General features: G+C 34.5%; 1 protein-coding gene across 4 annotated transcripts in view; it reads left to right on the top strand.

Annotated features, from left to right (window-relative positions):
* Unr (cold shock domain-containing Unr) overlaps positions 1-21,558 on the top strand; it is a 281,401-nt gene that overhangs the window by 116,901 nt on the left and 142,942 nt on the right. For all 4 annotated transcript variants that reach the window (XM_090411509.1, XM_090411484.1, XM_090411490.1 and 1 more), the window contains exon 9: positions 6,640-6,811. In XM_090411509.1, coding sequence (XP_090267635.1) covers positions 6,640-6,811 — 172 coding nt within the window. The remainder of the gene's footprint in view (positions 1-6,639; positions 6,812-21,558) is intronic.

Genomic DNA, 21,558 nt, shown 5'->3' with positions numbered 1-21,558 from the left:
GTTTGATATTGTTTGTTATCCACTTTACATCAAATTGTGTCTACTTCTTCACTTATGGAATACAGCTTACTATTGCTGATAACAATTATTCCTTCACAATTTCCCAAGCACTAATGATATCCTGGCCTTCCAATTCCACCCTCCATGGAACTGCCCCCTAGTTGATATCTGATATCTAAGACTATTATAATCACCTGCGTTATAATTCCACATACATTTCCTTTTCTTTGATACACCTGCATGTCTATTCATCTTCGAACTCAAAACCACATGGTCACTCTCTCCAACTGGGGGGGGTGGCATCTTAGTTTTTATCAGCTCTTCTGATGCTATGACCAAATTTAAAACTCTTGAACCTCTTGTTCTCTCTATTACATGTTGCCTAAGACATTTGTCCATCAAGAATTTTAGAAATTCCATTCCCTAATTACAACATGCATTTTCCTCTTACCAGCTACTGTAGTTAAAATCTCCCATAACAGTCATTCTTCTTGCACTTGCCAAGCTCAAATACCTAAACACCTTCTGCTCCCCACCCTCTGTGCTCCTTGGTGTGCCACTTCTTTCTCACACTATATGCTTTCAAAACCATTAGGGTCACTGCCTTCCAAAGCTTCTACTCTTAGAGGACATAAGTCATCACTAATCATAAGCAGTACTCCACCATCACCATGTTTTCCTTTCCTATCCTGCCAAAAAATGCTGTACCTTGCTACTTCCATTCCTCTTATTATATCATCTTCTGTCAACCACGTCTCAGAGAGCCCAGTAATCTTCGGTTCGGCCAGGCTGATGCTATCAGCACCACCAATTCATCTCCTTTATTATGGATATTCCTGGCATTAGTATAAAGCATAAAAATGTCACTGCTTCTATATCTATCATTATCCCCTCTCGACCCCACTGGACTTAGTTTTACCTGATGTCCCTCTTCCTCTAAGCACCCATTTCTACCATCCACCCTGGGAATTCTAGTTTTCCTGCATTGACACACTGACTTGTTCAGAAAACAGCAATCACTCCAGATGCCTTCTTCCTTGCTCATTCATATGCAAGCAGTCTCTCACATACAGTTCCCTTCTGTCCTCAAATGCCCTCCAAGCATTCACATATTCCAATCCTCTCTTCTGACACATTCTGGCTATTTAAAGTTAAAATTCATTATAATACATAATGCCACCAAAACTAATACACTCCACTATACCGTAGAATAGCCGATAGTTTAGAACTGGCCTTCCTTCCACTCAATAATGGCTATAAATCTTTGTTACATTAGTACCATGGGCAGACTAAGGAATTATTTTTTAGAATCCAGTATAAAAAGGTGTTACATAGTATAATTTTACATTTTTATAATTATAACTTAGCAGTATAACTATTAATTATAAACTAAAATTATTTTAATATTATAGTAGTAACTTTACATTTAGTATAATTGGTCAATATAAAGTGATGTATATTCTATTCTAGTTTTGAGTAGAACATGAATTCTCTTAATAACAAGACAGAATTCATTTACTTGAAAGTGAATTTTATGTTTCACTTATTTGCTTCAATAATGAAATACCGTGATTTAGCATAATCAATATATATATATATATATATATATATATATATATATATATATATATATATATATATATATATTGGGTTAGCAAATAAGTTCGTTCGGTTTTTCAGGGTGGAATGAAACACATTTTATTTAATATATATAATACATACTAGTCAGTTATATATTGACCCTCTTTATCAATGACCTCTTGCCATCTCTCCACCAACTTCATTATGCCACGTTCATAAATCTCCTGTGGTTTATTGGCGAAAAACTGAGCCAGGTGTCTTTTGACAGCCTCCTCATTAGCAGAGGTTTTCCCGTTCAGAGAATTCTGCAACGATCGGAATAAGTGGTAATCGGAAGGTACCAGGTCCGGAGAATGCAGCAAAACATCCCAGCCAAGATGTAACAATTTACTCCGGGTTGTTAATGATGTGTGGGGTCTGGCGTTGTCGTGGTGAAAGACAACTCCTTTCTGATTTGCCAATGCATGACGTTTTGTGCTAATTGCACGGGCCAGTCATATTAACTGTTAGCAATAAACGGTTGAAAGAATCGTTCTGCCTGACGGTAACACCTTGTAGTGGACAACACCTTTATAATCCCCCCACACAGAGTATGATCTTGTTTGGGTGCAATCCTGCTTTCGAGGTTATTTGTGGTGGTTTGCTCTTGTACCCGATGATTTTTTACGTACCATGTTATCGTACATGACCCATTTTTCATCTCCTGTAATCATCCACTTCAAAAATGGGTCGTTTTCTTGGCGATGTCGCAGCGAATCACAGATGGATATGCGGGCAGTCATATTACCCTCAGTCAATTCAGTAATGTCCAGTACTGCAGCAATCTCCTGCACTGTTTGTGATGAATTTTTGCCGACAATATCCTTCACAACACTCGATTCAACCTCGGTCGGGCGACCTGCGCGAAGCGCATCACTGGCGTCAAAATCTCCAGAATGGAATTTGGCAAACCACTTTTGGCATATGCGTTCTGTTAAGGCACCATCTCCATATACACTGCATATTTTTTTATGGGCCCCTCCATGCTGGTTTGCCTTTTTTGAAGTAATACGTTATTACACACACAAAATAATCTTCCATAACATTCTTTTTATTCCTCTGCTATTAGGATCTGTTCCATATAAACTCAAAAAAATAAACTCACCATCCCCATTGTTCTGACTAAAAGCACAATGCTGTCCTAAATTCACTACAACTATCTAGTGTATGAGTGCTTAGTTCTAAGCAATCTAACATTTGATAAGTAAGTTTTGTTTAGCTACTTATATCTGACAATCCTTGCTTGTAACAAGCGAGAATTGCCAAATATAGGTAGCTAAACCACCATGGGCAAGGTGTGTCATGCCATGTAGCAAGTCGTGTTTGTAGCCACTATAAATTGGAGGAATATGACGCAACTAAGTCAGTACAACTGTGTCTGGGTGAAATTGCTGTGAGAAGGGAACTGGCAGAGTTTGAAAGAGGCATTGTGATAGGATTCAATGTTGTAGACATATCTGTCCAGCAAATTGTTGACAAATGGGGCCATCCTAGGTCAACAATCAGTGATACCATATTGAGATTGGAAGTGCAGGGAGTCAACTGCAAGTGCCACCTGCAGTGGATGACTCACCACATTCACTGAATGTGACTAGGGTGCTACGAAGAATAATATGTAAAAAAAAAAACTGCCTTTTATCAGCTAACATGTTGAATGCAGAGTTCTAGACAACAACTGGAACACGAATCTGCACAAAAATTCAGAACCAAGGCTCACAAGGTAAGTTTTCATGATTGGACTGCAATATGCAAGCTGCAGATTATCCAAACCATGATGCAGCATTATCTTCAGTGGTGCAAAGAGCATGTACAGTGGGACATGAAAGCTTGGAAAACTGTGTTATGGAGTGAGGAATCACACTACACCCTCTTTCGAGCAGGTGCCTGGTGAATGTCTCTTACCAGAGTGCATTATCCCAACTATGAAATTCAGAGGTGACTGTGTGATGGTATGGTCCAGTTTTTCCTGGTTTGGCCTCTGTTTGTGGTGCCATGAACATTGAACTCAGAGAGAGAGATATGAACATTCTGGACAGTGCTTCCTACTGAACTGACCATTGTCTCTTTCAGCAAGACAGTGCATTGCATGATAAGGCTGCTGCTGCTGTATGGTTTGTGGATGCCACCACACTTGGCTGGCCTCCACAACCTGATCTCGACCCTACATCTGTGGGATGAACTGGAATGTCAGGTGAGGTCAATGAATGAATGTTGATGAATTGGTATTTGGAATCTTTACAAAATTTTATCGATTCAGTTGAATTTTTCAGTTAGATGATTTGCAGAGACAAAACATTTCGAAGTTATATATTGAAACTATAATCTGGCTGTATATATGGAATTTAATCAAATTTAGTATTTAATGTGTTTGTACCCACTGAAATATTGAATATGGTTCAATTTGGACTGGAATAAAATTTTTATGGTCAGAATTTGTAACACATTTCAAACTTCTAATAGAAGTTACTAATTCATTAAAATTATAACTTTTATAAATTATAACTTTTAAAGTAATATGATGCATATTATAATAGTGCATGCATTGTAATACAGTAATTCTCAGTTGTAGGTTCAAGACCGGCAGATGAAAGATTTCTCTATAAGTAGACTGTTTTTTTGTAAAAATGATTCAAAATAATTCAGACTGGATTTAATAAAATTTGATGTTTAGAATCTCTATTAAAATTAGGAGTCATTTCAGTGTTTTTAATCTTTTTTATGTTGCTCCCACCTATGAATGGCTATTTGTAAACCTATAGCACATTTTGTACCATGGGTGGGCTAGGGAAAACCCAACAAGCTTCAAGATCAAGCAGACAGCTATCGTCCAATTGCACCCCTCAGTTGCTGTTATAAGCTCCTCGAGAGACAACTCCTTAACAGAATTGGGCCAAAAATATCTGGTTATGTGTTGAGCAAGCAGGCTTTAGGACTCAACGTAGTTGTACGGACCAAGTACTAAGCCTTACTACCCATATCGAAGCAGGCTTCCAGAGATGTTTGAAAACCTCTGTTTTGTTTGTTGACCTTACTGCTGCATATGACACGGTATGGAAAGAGGAGATGCTATACAAGCTGATACAAGTCATACCATGCCAATCCATCTTATTGGTAGCATGCTTTCTGACAGGTTCTTCCATATGGTACTAGGAAACAAAATGAACAAACTGAGAAAGCTGAACAATGGGCTCCCACAGGGCTCAGTATTAGCACCAATCTTGTTCAACTTATATCTGATCTACTGATAACTAGGTCAAAAAAATTTGCTTATGCTGATGACATAGCCCTCACCATCCAATACAAGAGCATTGAAGTAACTGAACATATTCTCACAAATGACCTTAGAACCATTGGGGAATACTTTCATAAATGGAGACTAACACCAAACCTCAATAAGATTGAGGTTAGCTCTTTTCACCTAAATACCAAATTGGCAAATAGGAAACTTCAGGTCAGCTTTAACAACACAATGTTGCAGCACCAAGATTTCCCTAAATCTGGGTGTTACCCTGGATAGAACACTATCTTTCAGAAGACATCTGGAGAATCTCTCTCTAAAGATTAGAACCTGTAATAACATCATACAAAAACTGTGTGGTTCTACATGGGGTTCTTCTGCTATTACACTAAGATACTCCATGTTGGCCTTAGTCTACTCTGCGGCAGAATATTGTTCACCAGTATGGTTAAACAGTCCTCATATCAAGAAAATCAACACGCAAATGAATGCAGTGATGAGGACAATAACAGATTGTGTCAAATCCGCTCCCCTCTACTGGCTTCCAACTTTGAGCAATATTGCACCACTGAACCTGCACAGACAAAATGCTCTGGTAAAAAAAATACAAAAAAAATAAGCAGCAATCTCTGTTGCTGATATATGAAGACCTCCCATATATAAATATGAATTGTCTTAAATCCCGACGGCCTCCACTAATACTGGCTGAAGAACCAGTAAATAGCAATTCATCAAAATGGCTAGAAACTTGGAAAGAAAAATCACCACCAGACTTAAACAAGTATATCCCTCCCAATCAAAATCCGAAAGGGATTGAGCTTCCACGTCATCTGTGGAAAAGTTTAAATAGGATATGCACAGGACATGGTATCTGTGCAGACAGCTTACACAAGTGGAGAAGATCACTTACACCCCAATGCGACTGTGGAGCCATAAACCAAACCATCCAGCACATTGTGGAGGACTGCAGCATAAGAGCCTACCCTGGTGACCTGAGAGACATTTTTGAGGCAGATCCTTCAGCTCTTGATTGGCTATCTCAATTTGACTTAAAATTTTAGACTTTTTTTTTTTACCTGATATTTGTATGTGTGCATTACTTGTATTGTATTTATTGTTTGCACAAATATGTATTTATATATTCTGATGTCACGTGCCTTTATTATGCCATATGTTAAATAAATAAATATTCCTGGAATAGAATAGTTGCTGTGATAACAGTAAACAGTGTCACTGTCATTACAAAAAAGAACGTTATTAAAACAATACCCCATTTTACAATTGTTTGATTATTTTTTCATCATCTGAAATTGATAAACTTTTTTTTTAACTTTCAACTTTTACTAGCTTTTAACTTTGTCATAGCCTAGCTATGTAGCATTTAAGGCCTGTAGCCGAAGTGTACTTGAGTACAGTCACACATGAACTTTTTTTTTTCCACATGAGTTGCATGGAAAAATCTCCATTTAGTATTTTAAAAAAATGCAGTATGTGCACACCTAATTTTCTTTTAGATGCCATAAACTACAGACCCTGCTCATTTGTCAATATATTATTACTAATAAATTATGACAGTTCTGTATTGAATAATATCAACTACTGAACTAATTAATTTGAATTTATTGCTGTTGGTGCATTCTACTGTTAACAGACAGTAGAAGGAAACAGCATTATAATGGTTTGCACCTAGAATTAATTTCCTGATTGTAAAACAATTTTTGGATAATACTCAATAAATTTGCATTGCAGTCATTTTTGAAATTTCAATAATAAATTTTCAGGGATATTGAAGTTCCATTTGGTGAACGAGATGCTAGAGGAGAGTATACCCTTCAAATTGGTGATTGGGTACAGTTTAATGTAGCTGTAGATCGCAGAGACCAATTGCAACGTGCCACTAACATAGTACTAATGAATGAAAGCTTTCTAGTCTCAGGTGAAAAAAGGGAACAGGTAACTTTTCCTCATGCTTATGTGAAAATAATTAACTTTAAACCTGAATTTAATATTTATATTCCAACATTAATTGGCTATGTATGCATGATGGATGCATCTTCATGCTGTCTTTTGCTTTTTTTAATTTCTCAGATGTGATAAGTTCTGATTTTTCCATCCTTATGAACAACTTCACCATATGCTTTGAAGGCTTTACTTAATGATTCTTCTCACATCAATTTTGGTTCTTGCTTTCATGTAATTTTTGCTTTAGCATTATTGGTATGTTTTGTTAACCTCTGAAAGTTGCTGCTTGTTTTTGATTCTTTGTGAAACTTTTCCCCCCCTGTAGTGTGATTGATGCTTATTTTAATCTGGTTAAAAACTAAATGGTGATTATTTGTTTCAGATCCCTCATATACGCTTGTCTTCTTAATTGGTTGAAAGATATCACTGTCGGTAACATAAGATTTTTCTTATGTTTTCTCTCTGTTTCAAACTCGTGCACATCATGTTGAGAAATAGTGTTTTCATAGTCCACAACCGAAGTAAACTCAGTGGGTAATTCTTATCTCCAAATTTTCCCCGAACATTTCTGTGCCTGAATTCATTCCAGGTGTTTTATGTCCCCAAGAGTACCAGTTTTTTTTTTTTCCTCATAAGTAACCAGTAATTAAGGTAATTTTCAGAGAGCTTTCCTTTTCTTGAAAACATAATTTATTTCAAGCATTCATTCTCTACACAATTAGTGAGAAGTTTATAAATGTGAACTTTGTTTGCATTTTCAGAAGACAGTTGGATAGCAAGTAACATTCCTTCCTCTTCAATATTCAGATGTAAACAAAGTGGGTGTTTTATTATAGTAGTATATATAGTAAAGTTTGCTAACAACACATTTCAAAATAACTGATAAGGGAAAATTATGAAATTCCTAATATGTACCTTCAAACTGTATACAGGTTACTGCAATAGCACGAAATAAAGTTAACATTGTTACTAACTTATCAACAATTTTTGTCCAAGTTATGCAATCAGAATCGCAATATTGTCAATTTTGTATTTGCCTTCACAAACATTTCTAACTGCATCAATCGATCTCCATCTTTTTCCTACCATCCTGGCATCGAAACCCTTACTTTGCTCATTTTTTTCTTCTATTCTTTTTAAGCAATCATATCATAGGAGATTAAATCTCTGCTCGCACATTCTTGAATGCTAATCTTCATTATTAATGATTGATACCATCTGTTCACTTCCCTAATTTGTATTAGAAAATCTCATATTGTTACTTTCTAGTCTTTGATTGACTTTTATTTCTAGCCCAGCTCTCAGATCCATTAGTTACAATTGTTTGAATACTATTTTGTATGCAGCTACTTGAGTGCTTTGAGTAATTTCTCTTATGTAAATAAATAAATTTATATGGAATATTTAATTTGCCATCTTCAATAAACACTTTTTTAAATAGTCAAATATTTTATTTTATAGGTTTTCCATTCAGGATGCCAATGATGTTTTTAATGTTCATGTGTATTTTCATAGGGAAAACTATTCTAAAAATTTTCTTTATTAAATTTTGATATACCCTCAGAATGTAGATGTCAGGGTGTAATATATATATATTACACCCTGACATTCTTCTTTCATTTTTATGTGGCTCCCATACATGAAAAGTTATTTACAAACCTATAGTAAATGTGGGTACTATGGGTGTGTGCTAAGGATTTCTATTTTTATTTTTTACATGGTCTGGAAACCCTGCTTTAGAGACCAAACATGGAACTGTTTCAGGCCATCAATAAGTGAGACAGTTCTCATCTGACAATAAAATCCATCTCCCAAACTAAAGACAATCGCAGACATCCATTCATATGGCAGGATTCAAACCAGAGTTAGAACCATGGCCATGTGCAAGAGGGGAGAGGAAGATTTCACAAGTGTGCTGTTTTCATGATTTAATCAGCACCTAAGCCTAAATACATGAGTTTGCATGGTTGTTCTACATAGGATAATGAACTTTATTCTTTAAGCACAGTGCATTTGTCTTTGGTCATCAACACTGTGAAACCAATGTTATGTTCAGTGGTTCACTGAAATGACTTTATAACAATATTTGCTATAATTATGTTTTATCGTGCTCCCACTCACAAAATGCTATTTGCAAACCCATAGAATATTTTGTACCATGAGCAGGGATCTTTTTTTTTTATCAATTTTGTGTGTGTGTGTGTGTGTGTGTGTGTGTGTGTGTGTGTGTGTGTGTGTGTGTGTGTGTGTGTGTGTGTGTGTTTAAATAGTCTAGAGACGACCAAACAGGAAACTTTTCAAAGCTGCTTCAGGCCTTTAATAAGCAGGGCAGTGGTCTCACACCAGGCAATGACATTTATCTACTACCTAATATACTAGTTTTTATAGATGCAACTATAGTCAGTATATTGTTTTGTATACATCCCATTTATACATTATAATTGTAATGTTTGGAATCTTATATGAACATTCGACATTTACAAAACTTGTATGGATTCTTTATTTCCAATAAAATCTTGTCCAGGCAACCACTGTTTGGTCTGAACCTGCTTGTTTTTCTTTTTAGTCTATTCACAAGTGTGCTTGCATAAATCTTATTTGGAGCACTCTTTAAGGAAATTATTTCTTCTCAGATTGTTTTTCTTCACTTTTTGTAGACAGCTCTACTTTTTTTTTTTGTGAGCTCTACTTTAATCATCTGGAATTCGACCTTTTGACCAGGTCATCTGAATTATGCAATGTATCTACTATTAAAAGCTTATACTTTCATGTTTTTCCACCTCCAGTATCAAAATGTGCTAATAAATATGTTTCTCTTGGATATTTTCTACCTGTTTCTCCACTGCTTATTTAACTTAACTGTTAATTTTCAATTTCATTGTCCATTGAGGCATTTCTATTACCACTGTGAAGCAACATCTGAAACTAATTGCTTCCACTACCTTTGAGTTATTTATTACCAGAGGCAGTGCATCCACATAAGCTATGTTTGCTTCAGAGAAGAGGCTTACAATGCAGTAACTGAAACTATTCACAGGCATACTCAAAACGTTGTACACTTGATGTAGTTACTACATTACATTCCTCTTCTCTGGGGCCAACAGGGCTCACATGCACTCGATGTCTATTTATTACAGTACTATGTCAGCTGAAAAATTCCTTAAATACAGAACACTCTCTGGAAAAGCAGAATATTAGTATAGTATTTAAATCTGATTTTAGGGAATTGTTTGCTTATCCAAAGTGCTTCCTCTCTTAGTTAAATTATACATTCTTTTTAATTCAGTTATAATTTTTTTGGAAAAATCTGAATTTTAGGAAGGTAAAATTGTCCCACATCTGTATAATACCAGCTAATATTAAAAATTGTACTGCAGTGTTAAGAATTGTCTGGCTTCATACAGATGTAGCAAAGTTTATAACCTGCTAAAACTTGGATTTTTACCTACAGCTTTTCTAGAAAACAGCCATGATCTCTGAATTGAGTTCACATTATGCTTATGAATTAAAGCATTGTAAAACTTACTGCACATCCATACCCAAGCCCTACACTAGACTTCCAGATTTTCACTAATGAACTATGAACTTTTAAATTTTGTATATAACAGCCTTCTATTAGCATATCTGTAAATGAGGTAACACTTGGCCCTTCCTGCAACTAGGTCAGAATTGCCAGTTTTATCTAATTGGAAAACACATAAGTAATATGTTTACTTTCTTGTTTTTATATTTCCCAGATCACTATAAGAAATTGCGGAATGCAATTTCTTATAGTGATCTGGGAAATATTCTTATAATGATCTGGGAAATGGCAAAAGCTTAACGTAGAATTTTGCTAAACTTTTGGTTTTCAGCAGCAAGTGTAAACATTACTTACCCCCCACATTTAAAGAATGATGATTGAACTTTTTGCGTATGTTGCTATGGCATATACAGCTATTAGATGCTGCTGCTCTACTGGGTGGATAAAGTAAAAAATGTATGCTTCAGCTTTCAAATGAATATTTGGGATATGAATTATGGCATCATTTGCTAAGAAACTTAGTATGTTATGTTATGAATGTTTCACTTCAGGTGCTTTATAATTTAATAAATACTTGACTTATGAGATCAAATTATTTTTTCAATATAAGAATTTTATATTACTCTCTCAGCTTATCTTGTTAACTACTAACATTCATGCAAACTGATGCTTAGACAGTTGGCAATGTTATAGCTGTGACTTTATCTTGTAGATTATTGAATGAAAGCCTAGTTGGCTTAGAATCAGTGTAGAAGCTACTGAAGCTGATTTCTTTCTAGAAGGTCATCATTAGGGGTGCTTAAGGGTCAAAGCTGTATAACTGAGAGGAGACCTCCACATAGCCTTTAAAGAAATCCAGAGAACTGACCAGGGCTTCTGACCTAATGTCCAATCCTCACCTTCTCATGGTGCACTCTGTTGAGTATCTACCTGGATACTGAATGAACGAGGATGGGTTGGCAATTTGGGATTTAGCTGACCAAATTGTATTCTTATTGGCTTAAACCAAAATAGAAAATGATGGTACAACATGACAGAATTTCATGCTGGCTGGGGTGTCGCCTGGTTAAACAAGGCCTCGTCGTTTGTGTCAGGGAACCAGGGTGAACAGCGAAAAGTCAGCTACTAGAACAAATCTGAAAACACACCCCAACTCAAAATCACCAGAGTTAAAGATTGGTACTATCAACATAAGAAGCCTGAATGGCAAAGAAATGAAGCTAGCTGAGGAATTAGATCATTACCAGATCAACATAATAGGGGTGACTGAGACAAACCGGTGAGATCTTTCGGAGCAATAAATACAAAATGTTATATTCAGGAAATGACAATCAAGGAAAAGGAGTAGCCATAGTATTCAACACTAAATATGAGGCTAATCTTCTTGAATGGCAGGCAGTCTCAAGTAGTGATGTGGGCAAATATCAGAACTGGACAAGAGACTTATTTGTGCCTATAGTCCCACAGAAGGTTCTACTAAGGTACAAGTGGGGGAATTTTTTTGAGGCTTTAGAGAAAGCAACTGACATGCTGAAAAAGGAATAGTTGGTCCTTGTTTGGGATCTAAATAGCATAGGAGGAAATGATTGTCAGACATACAAAAATATTTTGGAAAAATTTGGAGAAAAGAGCAAAGCTAATAATAATGGCAAATACCTGTTGGATTTCTGCTCAGGACATGGACTGGTTATTACTAAGGCCATGTTCCAACATAAAAATGTGCACATATTCGCATGGAGAGAAGAGGCAAGGAATAAGAAAAGTCTAATTCACTATGTTATTGTTGATAATGATGTTTTCTCCCTGGTGCAGGACACCAGAGTGTTCAGAGGATTTGAAATTGGAAGTGATCATTATTTAGTCTTGAACAGGATAAAATTGAATTCCATATCGAAAAGAAGCACATGTAAGAAAGTTTTAAACCGAATAAAAGTTGAGCAGCTCTCAGATATGAACTGTAGACTAAAATACACAAAGATTATGATGAAAAAAATGGAAGAGTTTGAGAACAGGGACCAAACCTTGGAGATTCAGTGGCAAGCCTTGAATAAAACCCTGATTATTCAGTCAGAGAGGCATGGTGGTGCGGTTGTCTGCAAGGATAGAAAAATCAGAACTCCATGGTGGACACAGGAAGTTAGAGGCAGTGAAGGAAAAGAAAAAAGCATATCAAAACTTCCTGGCAAATAAATAAGTCAGTTTGTGCTCTTAGAGAATACAGAGACAAATGAAAGAAAGGTAAACACTGTGTAAAACTAACTAAACAAAAGTCATGGGAGGACTTTGGCAAGAACATAGAAAATAAATATTGAGAAGATGGCAAGATATTCTGGTGGTTTTTAAAGAAGCTTAGAAATGGAGGAAAGAGTGCTGTAAAAGGAGTTATAGATGATAAAGATCACATGAAACAGGAGAAAAAAAGATATACTTGAAGTATGGAGTAATTACTTCAAAAAATTGCTAAATGAAACAAGCAGTGATAGTACAGTGGTAAAAAAAACACTCAACAGGCATGCAGTCAGGAATACATATCCATACTTGAAGTAGAAAAAACCATCAAAGGCTTGAAATGTGGAAAGCCAGCAGGAGTAGATGATATTCGTTCAGAAATGCTGAAATATGGTGGTATAAAAGTCTTACAGTGGCTGCACTGCATAGTTCAGAAAGCCTGGACAGAGGGACGAATTCCCAATGATTGGAGTAGAACTCTAACAGTACCAATATATAAAAAGGGAAATAAAACTGAATATGAGAATTACAGAGGTATTTCCCTACTGAGTGTTCCTGGCAAGATTTATGCAAGTATATTTGACAAACGGTTGAGAAGAATTGTGTAAGAAAAGCTTGAAGAACAAGCTGGATTCAGGCCAGATCTGTCACGATCAGATCTTCACTTTACGATAAATAGTTGAAAAATCATGGGAATATAACAGAGATCAGTATTTAAGTTTTGTCGATCTGGAAAAGGCATATGACAAAGTGTCAAGAGAGAAGCTATTCAATACACTACAGTTATATGGTGTCAATAGGCCATTATATCTAGCAATACTTAGTCTTTATTTCAGTTGTAAGTCAGTAGTTAGAATTGAAGGAAGTACAGGAAGATGGTTTAATGTTAAATCTGGTGTGAGACAAGGATGTACATTGTCCTCTCTGTTATTCATAATCTATATGGATCACATTATGGAGGAAGGTGTAAAAATAATCATAATTTAAAATTCTGAATATTTTTAAGAATTGTTTGTTAGAGTGTTTATTAGTTTTAGTTTCATAACACGCATTGTCGGCACTTGCAATGTTCCTGTTATTGAAATTATTTTGTCAAAGTGATATAAAGCATTTAAAAATTATAAAGAGATTAAAATAAATCAAATAAATATAAAAATCACTAATTATTAACAATGGTGCTGTCCACTGACAGGAGGTTATGACTTATTTTTAGAATCCAGAAAGTAAAATGGCTACAGGAGATATATATTCTAGTAGTGAAGTTTCTTTAAAGATGAGGAATTTTTTAGATTAATTAATCCAATTATTAATACCTTCATTCTCAGGAGATAGTAGTGAAAGCATAGAAACATTTTTTAAATATGCAGAAAAAAAATTAGAGATTTAGGAAAATGGTCAGATTTTCATTTATTAATTATACTTCGTAATAAATTATTGAGCAAAGCCAAAACATTCTTAAACACATCTCCTTTACTGAGAGACACTGACAGTTAAGCAATATTTAAAAGTTTGCTAATATCAGAATTTTCAAGTAAGAGAATTGGGTCCTGACATTTGGAAAATTCATCAGTGCATCCAAGGTAATAGGGAGACTGTTTCAGAGTATTACCACAGACTTTGGAGCATCTCATAAATTTAATGTTTCATCTGAAGAGAGAGCCTCTTTGGAATGGTTGCTGTTTAATCAATTTAGGCTTGGCCTTGGAGATAACTTGAAAGAAACAGCATACAAGAAAAAGGTTAAAAATCTTGAACAGTGTTTTGAACTTGTTAAGGAAAAGGGAAAGAGACTTAGAGAGATATTTCATTCCTCAAATAATAAATAGGTAAATTATTTTCAGTATAACGAAACTCATTCTCCTAGCATTGTGGCTATAGATAAAGTGAGAGAAGGAAAGTTTCAAAATCTAAAAGGTGTTAAGAAAAGGAAACAGTCTAAGGAAACTTCTGTGAATTTCACTAAAGATATTCCAGAATCTGATTCCAAGGTAAAATCACATGATTTGGGAAAATTAGAGGAACTGAAAACATTTCTTAGTGAAGAAATAGAAAGACAACAACGACCAATAGTAAAAGGACAGGAACTTCTATTTAAGATATCTCATTTAACAATGTCTAATAATCCTACAGATAATCAATCTTTCTCTTGTAAATCTAATGGTATTAATAGGAATAAAACATCTCAAAGGAGATATGTCCCAAAATGCTTTAGATGTAATATAATAAACCTGGTCGTTTTGCTAAAAACTTATGTTAGGGATAAATCTTATTTTCAGCATAAGAAATCTGAGGATAAAAGTAAATCTGGAAATAATTATTATTCCAATATTATACTGGGAAGGACAGAAATGTCAAACTACTCATTGGACATGGGCAAAGCTAAAGACAGCTCAAACCCTGAAAGAGAATTTGATGTATCATTAGCTCCTTATGCTAATGGAGATAATCCTTTGATAGTTCTACAAGGATTTATTGAAGATGTGCCTTGTGAAATCTTACTTGACACAGGTGCACATATCTCACTCATTTCTTATAGTTTGTTTAACAGAATTAAATATCTAATTCCAAATGACATTTCAGTTTTAAGTTATCCAATAAAATTCATCATCATCAAATTCTTGACATGCTCTCAAGGGGTGTACAGGATATGATAGTACTACATGAAAATTTTACATCATTACTAACTTCCTATCTACAATTTTCCTCCAAATCAGTCGGTTACTTGTCAAGACTCCAACATTATCAGATCTTATATTTCTTTCGTCTAAGGCACTTTGTACTGTATCAATCCACCTATATCTTGGTCTTCCTCTGGGTCGTTTTCTTGTCAACCTAGCAGAGAACACTTGTTTTGCTAATCTTTCCTCGCCCGTTCTGTTTAAATGACCATACCACCTAAGATTAGCTCTGCTAATGCATTCCTAGATGCCGACAATGTCAAGTTCTTTCCTAATATCCTCGTTTTTAATATGATATTGCCATTGATGCCATCTGTTCATGCCTCTAATCTTTCTCAGGACTCATATCTGCAGTCTCTAGACTTTGGTCAAGTGTTTTACTTCTGACCCAGCTCATGGATCCATAAGTTAAAACTGGTTTGAACACTGTCTTGTAAACAGCTAATTTAGTGTTTTGGCTAATTTCTCTCTTATTCCATATGAATTTATTCAATTGACTTCCTTCCATACCAGCTTTGTTGATTCTATTGTCTATTTCCATATTTAATTTACCATCTTCACTAAAAATCATGCCTATGTAGCTGAAATGCTTTACTTGTTCCACAGGTTTTCCCTTTCACAATGCAGTTGACATTTTCAACGATTCTGCCTATTTTCATTGTCTTTGTCTTTTTAATGCTTACCTTCATACCATATCTATTACAACAGTTATTCAATTTAGTCTGGGACTTTTGCTAACTTGTAGCGGATTTATTTAGAAGTATAACATCGTCCGCATAAAGCAAAGAGCTGACATTAACATCTCCAATTCTGATATCGTGTTTAATACCACTTCATAATGTGATCCATATAGATAATGAATAACAGAGGGGATATTGTACATCCTTGTCTCACACCAGATTTAACATTAAACCATCTTCCTGTACTTCCTTCAATTCTAACTGCCGACTTACAACTCAAATACAAAGTATTGCTTGATATAATGCCCCATTGACACCATATTGTTATACCCTGATACCTTAAGAATGTAGAATTCCCAGTTATCATGATGTAACATGAAGAGAAAATAAAACCCCTGTATGAAAGCTAATAGATGAATTATTTAAAAGAAAGATAAATATTCTTGCATCCAAGTAAAATATATAACAAAAAAAAAGGTGTTTGTTGAACTAACTAATAAAAGAAGGAATATATTAGTGTTGTGATATTAAAAAAAAATTGTCTAAGTAAGACAGAAAGGATTAGTTATAAGAAATTGTATGTGAGAGACTAGAGATTAAAATATTAAGTAAATTCTTAAAAATTTGGAAGGGGGATTAATTTAGAGGCTAGCAAAAATAAAAATAAAAAAAAACAATAGACTATCGCTCAGGTTCAATTCCTGGATTTGAGACATCGTCATGGGCTCGCCGACCAAAGGATGTTTGGCAGAAAAACGCCACCCTAATTGGTCGGTGAAGTCAAATCAAGTAAGGGGCGGAGAAAAGAAATTAAAGAAGGTGCCGTTAGGGGTCAAGGTATGAAAGGATTAGAACCCCCCCCCCCCCCACAAAAGGCTTTTTTCCCGGATAGTTTCTTCACAAGCTCCTTCATATAGGTTTCTTCATGATTTTCCTGAGTAGCGGGATTGGAGTTAATCTCCATCGTCACAACAAGGAAACAAAAGTGAGCGGGATTTTTATTCCGTATTTCCTATGGTAAGAAACGAGGAATGCCACTTAGCCAAAGGAAAGAAGGTATTATCTGTGTGTTTCATCATCCAGTGACGACTACGAAAAAAGGAAATCTGTAAAGAAGTCGGTGTCTACGTGGTAAGTTTCACAGCCATGGTATAGATTAGGGTTTCTCAAACGACGAGGACCACTTCACAAATCCTAAAATGTTCATGGAACACCTTGATTAGTTTGTATTGTATTAATTAATAATTAATTGGTAATTTAACTTATTTTATTGTTAATTAATCAATAATTAATTATTAATTAATTAAACCAACATTAAATTAATTTGTGCTGATTTTCATTGACATATCCCATTCTGATCACTAAAAATTTAGTGAATACAGACTTTTTCTCCTGTGTGCTGGTTTTGTAGGTTAGGTAAATATAAATAAAATAAATGAGTAAATCTAAGCGTTAAGAATAAACAATCATTTATTGTCAAATGTTAATTAGTAAAAACAAAACACATAAAAATAGTAAAAGTATATTGCAAATTAAGTTCTTAATGACGCCGATGTTTTTGGGTCTTTGAATTACAAATTCTTTTGATATCAGGCACAATATTAGAAAGTTGAATTCTCATATTTGGTGTAGCGTTGAATCTATTCCTGGACTTTGATTTGGTTGCAGCATAATATGAAAATCCTGCCTCACATAAATATGTCGTTGTAAAAGGAAGTAAAACAAAAATAGCTAGTTCTGACACGCTTGTCCAGAAATCATTTATTGGCAGTTCCTTGTATTTTTGTTTTAAATCAGAGTCACTAATTAAATCAGTTAGATTTTCATAGTCACTTGCGCTGAAGCCTGTTGGCTTAGCTGTCACTGTAAATGGATTCAGAACCCAGGAATTTTCCTCACTGGATTTTGGAAAATATTGCAAAAGGGTTGATTGCAAGTCATGCAAGTGTTCTAAAATTACGTTAGTTACTTCTTCATTTACTTTAGAATTTATTTCAGTCAAAAATTCATGCAAAGTGGGAAAACAATCAAAATTATTCTGTTCAACTGTAGAAATCCAGAATTGCAACTTCCTATCAAAAGATGCTATTTTATCTCTTGTATTAAAAATTGTAATATTCTTTCCTTGTAATGATAAGTTAATTTCATTGCACTTTGTAAAAATATCTGCCAGATATGCAAGACTCGTCAACCATGAAGAATTTCTTGATAATTCAATAAAATTTTGTCCTAAATTATGACATCAAGAAGACCATTACCGCACCACGAAGTTCAGAAAGCCTCAATAATGCTTTTCCTCTGGATAGCCATCTCATTTCGATATGTAATAAAAGTGCGTTATGTGCACTACCCATTTCATCGCACAAAATTTTAAATAATCTGGATTGAAGTGGTCGAGATTTTACATAGTTGATCATTTTTTCGGCTTCATCCAAAATAGTTTTTAAATATGCACGAATTCTTATTGTTACTAGTGCTTGTCTATGCAAAACACAGTGCCTTTTGGTGGCTCTTGTAGCTACTTGCAGGATACGTGTTACAACTCCCTTCCTCTTTCCTACCATTGCTTGAGCACCATCTGTACAAATATCAATACTTCTCCCAACCGATTTCCTGTTTTGCAATATAATTATTAATACAGTTGAATATATCTTCTCCGGTAGTTTTTTCTTGATGATATTCGAACATGAGTAAATATTTTTCAATACTTTTATCAAATATGTAACGAACAAACACTAGTAATACAGAGAGTCCTGCGACATCTGTAGATTCATCCATTTGCAATGAATATTCACTGCAGTCTAAGTCGATGCATTAGCTCTTTTTCTATGTCAGCCGAAAGATCTTTGATGCGGTGTGAAACAGTATCATTTGATAATTGTACTGCATCTATTTTTTTAGCAACCTGCTCGTTTCACATGCATGATACATGTCTTTCACACAAGGCTTAATGAGCATCTCACCAATTGTATGAGCTTCACCATGAAGTGCAATGTGGTAACTCGCGCAAAAAGACGCCTTTGTTGCATTTTCAGTTGTAGCAATTGTAGCCATTTGAAGTTTAGATTTTTCTAGCGAGTTACGTCTCTTAAAAAAAAAAATGTATATATATTTTCCTTTGTAATCAGTGTGTTTCATTTCGAAGTGCCTACGAAATTTAGCTGGAGCCAAAGAACTGTTTACTAGTATTTTATTACATAAAACATCAGGAGCATGTGTATTGCCAATACACGTAAATCCATAATTTAAATAACTTTCATGGTACTTCCGTTTTGGTCTGTTCTTAGACGACTCTTGTTCTTTAATATTAGCTTTTGAAGAAACCACAGTTTGCAATTCCATATCTTCTCCAGTCATATGAGTAGATGTGTCAGCAGAAGTACTTGCTCCTCCTTGTGTTAAAGTTTCTGTTTTTAAACAAGAATCAATGGGTATTTTTTCAATAATATTCAAATTCCAATATTTGTCAGAGCTATAATAAAAACAAATAAAATTTTGTTATAAAGGTAACTTTAGTATGAAAAACAATAAGATTATAAATAAGAAATGTCGAATAATATAAAAGTAAATGAATAATGAAAATAGTGAAAAAAGACTGCAACACACAAAAGTAAATATGAATTGTAACAATACTTGTAAGAAAAGTACTAAACCGTATCAAATAATGTAAAAGCAATTGTAATAAGAATGATTTGATAAAATGTTCAGTAACAAAAATTAAACAGTTCGAAATAAATCAGATATTAATTATAAAATTAGTTAAAAGAGTAAGAAGAATACTTATTTTTTAAAAGTTGCCTCGCCTACTCCCTATATACGGGAATAAAAAGGCGTTAGCTGATTTTTTTTTTTTCCGAGGGCCCGGTCCCAACAAATTTATTCGTAAATACCTTTCCAAATTTTTTAAAGTTCATACATTAACATAAGTATTAATAATTAATTATGGCATAATCATAGAGTATTAGTATACTTATATGGTTGACAAATATAAATTACATTTAAATTAGTTATCAATCACTGGACTAATGAAATGTTGTAGCATGTCGTAGTTTATTCAGGCAAACATCATTAAATTAATTTGTGCTGATTTTCATTTCCATTTCCCATTCTGATAACGAAATATATTTATAAGTACTTACGAGTGAATGCAGACTTTTTCTCCTGTGTGCTGGTAGGTTCCCCTCCTTTTGTACATCCTGGAGATCTTTGTAGACTTCAGGTTGATGACTCACTATCTGTTATGTCACAAACACCTTCAATAAGAGATTTCTTAATACCAAAATTAAACAAAGTGCCTTGTCTCTTATTCATATCAGATTTTAACTCTGTATTCCTATTACTTTTAAAAAATATCACAGTACTCCGGTTTCAGAACAAGCACTTACACACTGCAATACGAACTTGCGAAGAAATTATTTAGTAGTAATAGATTTGAGAACCGGATACAAACTACCTTGATCTTCAATTTCAGTGGAAAAATTTGCTGATTGGTCACTGACATTTGCAACACAGATGTCATTTCCTTCTGTTTTGAGAACAGAAGATATGACACCAATTGTTGTAATGGGGTTGCAGGCAATTTTTATGACCCGTCATAAACAGTGGTATTCCCTCTCCCAAATGTTGAAAGGCTTTCGATGTGTGAAAATTAACGATACACAGATGTTATTAGGTGGTCTGGGTCTGAGCTTTTCGACATATTCACGAATATTATCCTCCTTGGAATATTTTTACTATAAAATATTTATTCATGAAAAATGCTTAGAAAACTAAAATGACAAATTTCAGAACTTCTCGCGGAACACCTATTCACCTTCCGCAGAACACAGTTTGAGAAACCCTGGTATAGATGATTCTAAAGCGTGTTCTTAATTCAAGTACGAAAAGTAAAGATCGCATAAGCACAGTTTAATGCCAAAAGACCTTAGGAGTAACAGAATATAAGAGAGATCATACCAGGATAGAATAATCGGAAAAAGGTAGAGGCCAATATAGAAAACTCGAGAGAAGGTACTGTAAAAAAATCTCGTGGTAACCAAAAATCGTCTGTAATTGTAATCATTTTTTTATTACTGAACTATTGAAGAGACTAAAAAAAATTATACTAGGAATTTAGTACATGACTGATTATATTGAGAGTATGCTTGTTAATATTATAAGTAATTATGTGTCCTGAGATTTGTGCATGGGTGTTGTAACGTATAGGAAAATTTTAAATGTCAAAGTTATGTGTTAACACAGTGAAAGGATAATTTAATCTACATAGTTTTAAATAGAGAGAGTTGATCATATATGTCCAGGTGCTACAGCATATAGCGTATTCAGACTAATATAGGGTTAACTAACGTGTTGATTAGATCTGGGATTATACATATGATTGTATGAGTTGAATTTGTTATGGCGGCATGATTGCAATACCCATACAGGATCATAGCCAAATTACTTGTGATAAGCTAATGTTATTTTGTAAATATTTTCTTAGTATTGAATTGAATTGTACCATACTAATGAGTTTAATAAACCTTTGTTCATTGATAAAACAGTTGTCTGAAATTGCTGCCCAATGCACCCCTTGAAAAACGTACGAACCTAATCATGCGGGAAATTAATGTGTTAAAAAACGAGATA

Source organism: Typopeltis vanoorti, chromosome 2, assembly GCF_054136105.1.
Source record: "Typopeltis vanoorti isolate ZY-2024b chromosome 2, IOZ_Tvanoo_1.0, whole genome shotgun sequence".
Classification (NCBI taxonomy): Eukaryota; Metazoa; Arthropoda; class Arachnida; order Uropygi; family Thelyphonidae; genus Typopeltis; species Typopeltis vanoorti.
This window is presented reverse-complemented; position numbering and strand designations above follow the sequence as displayed.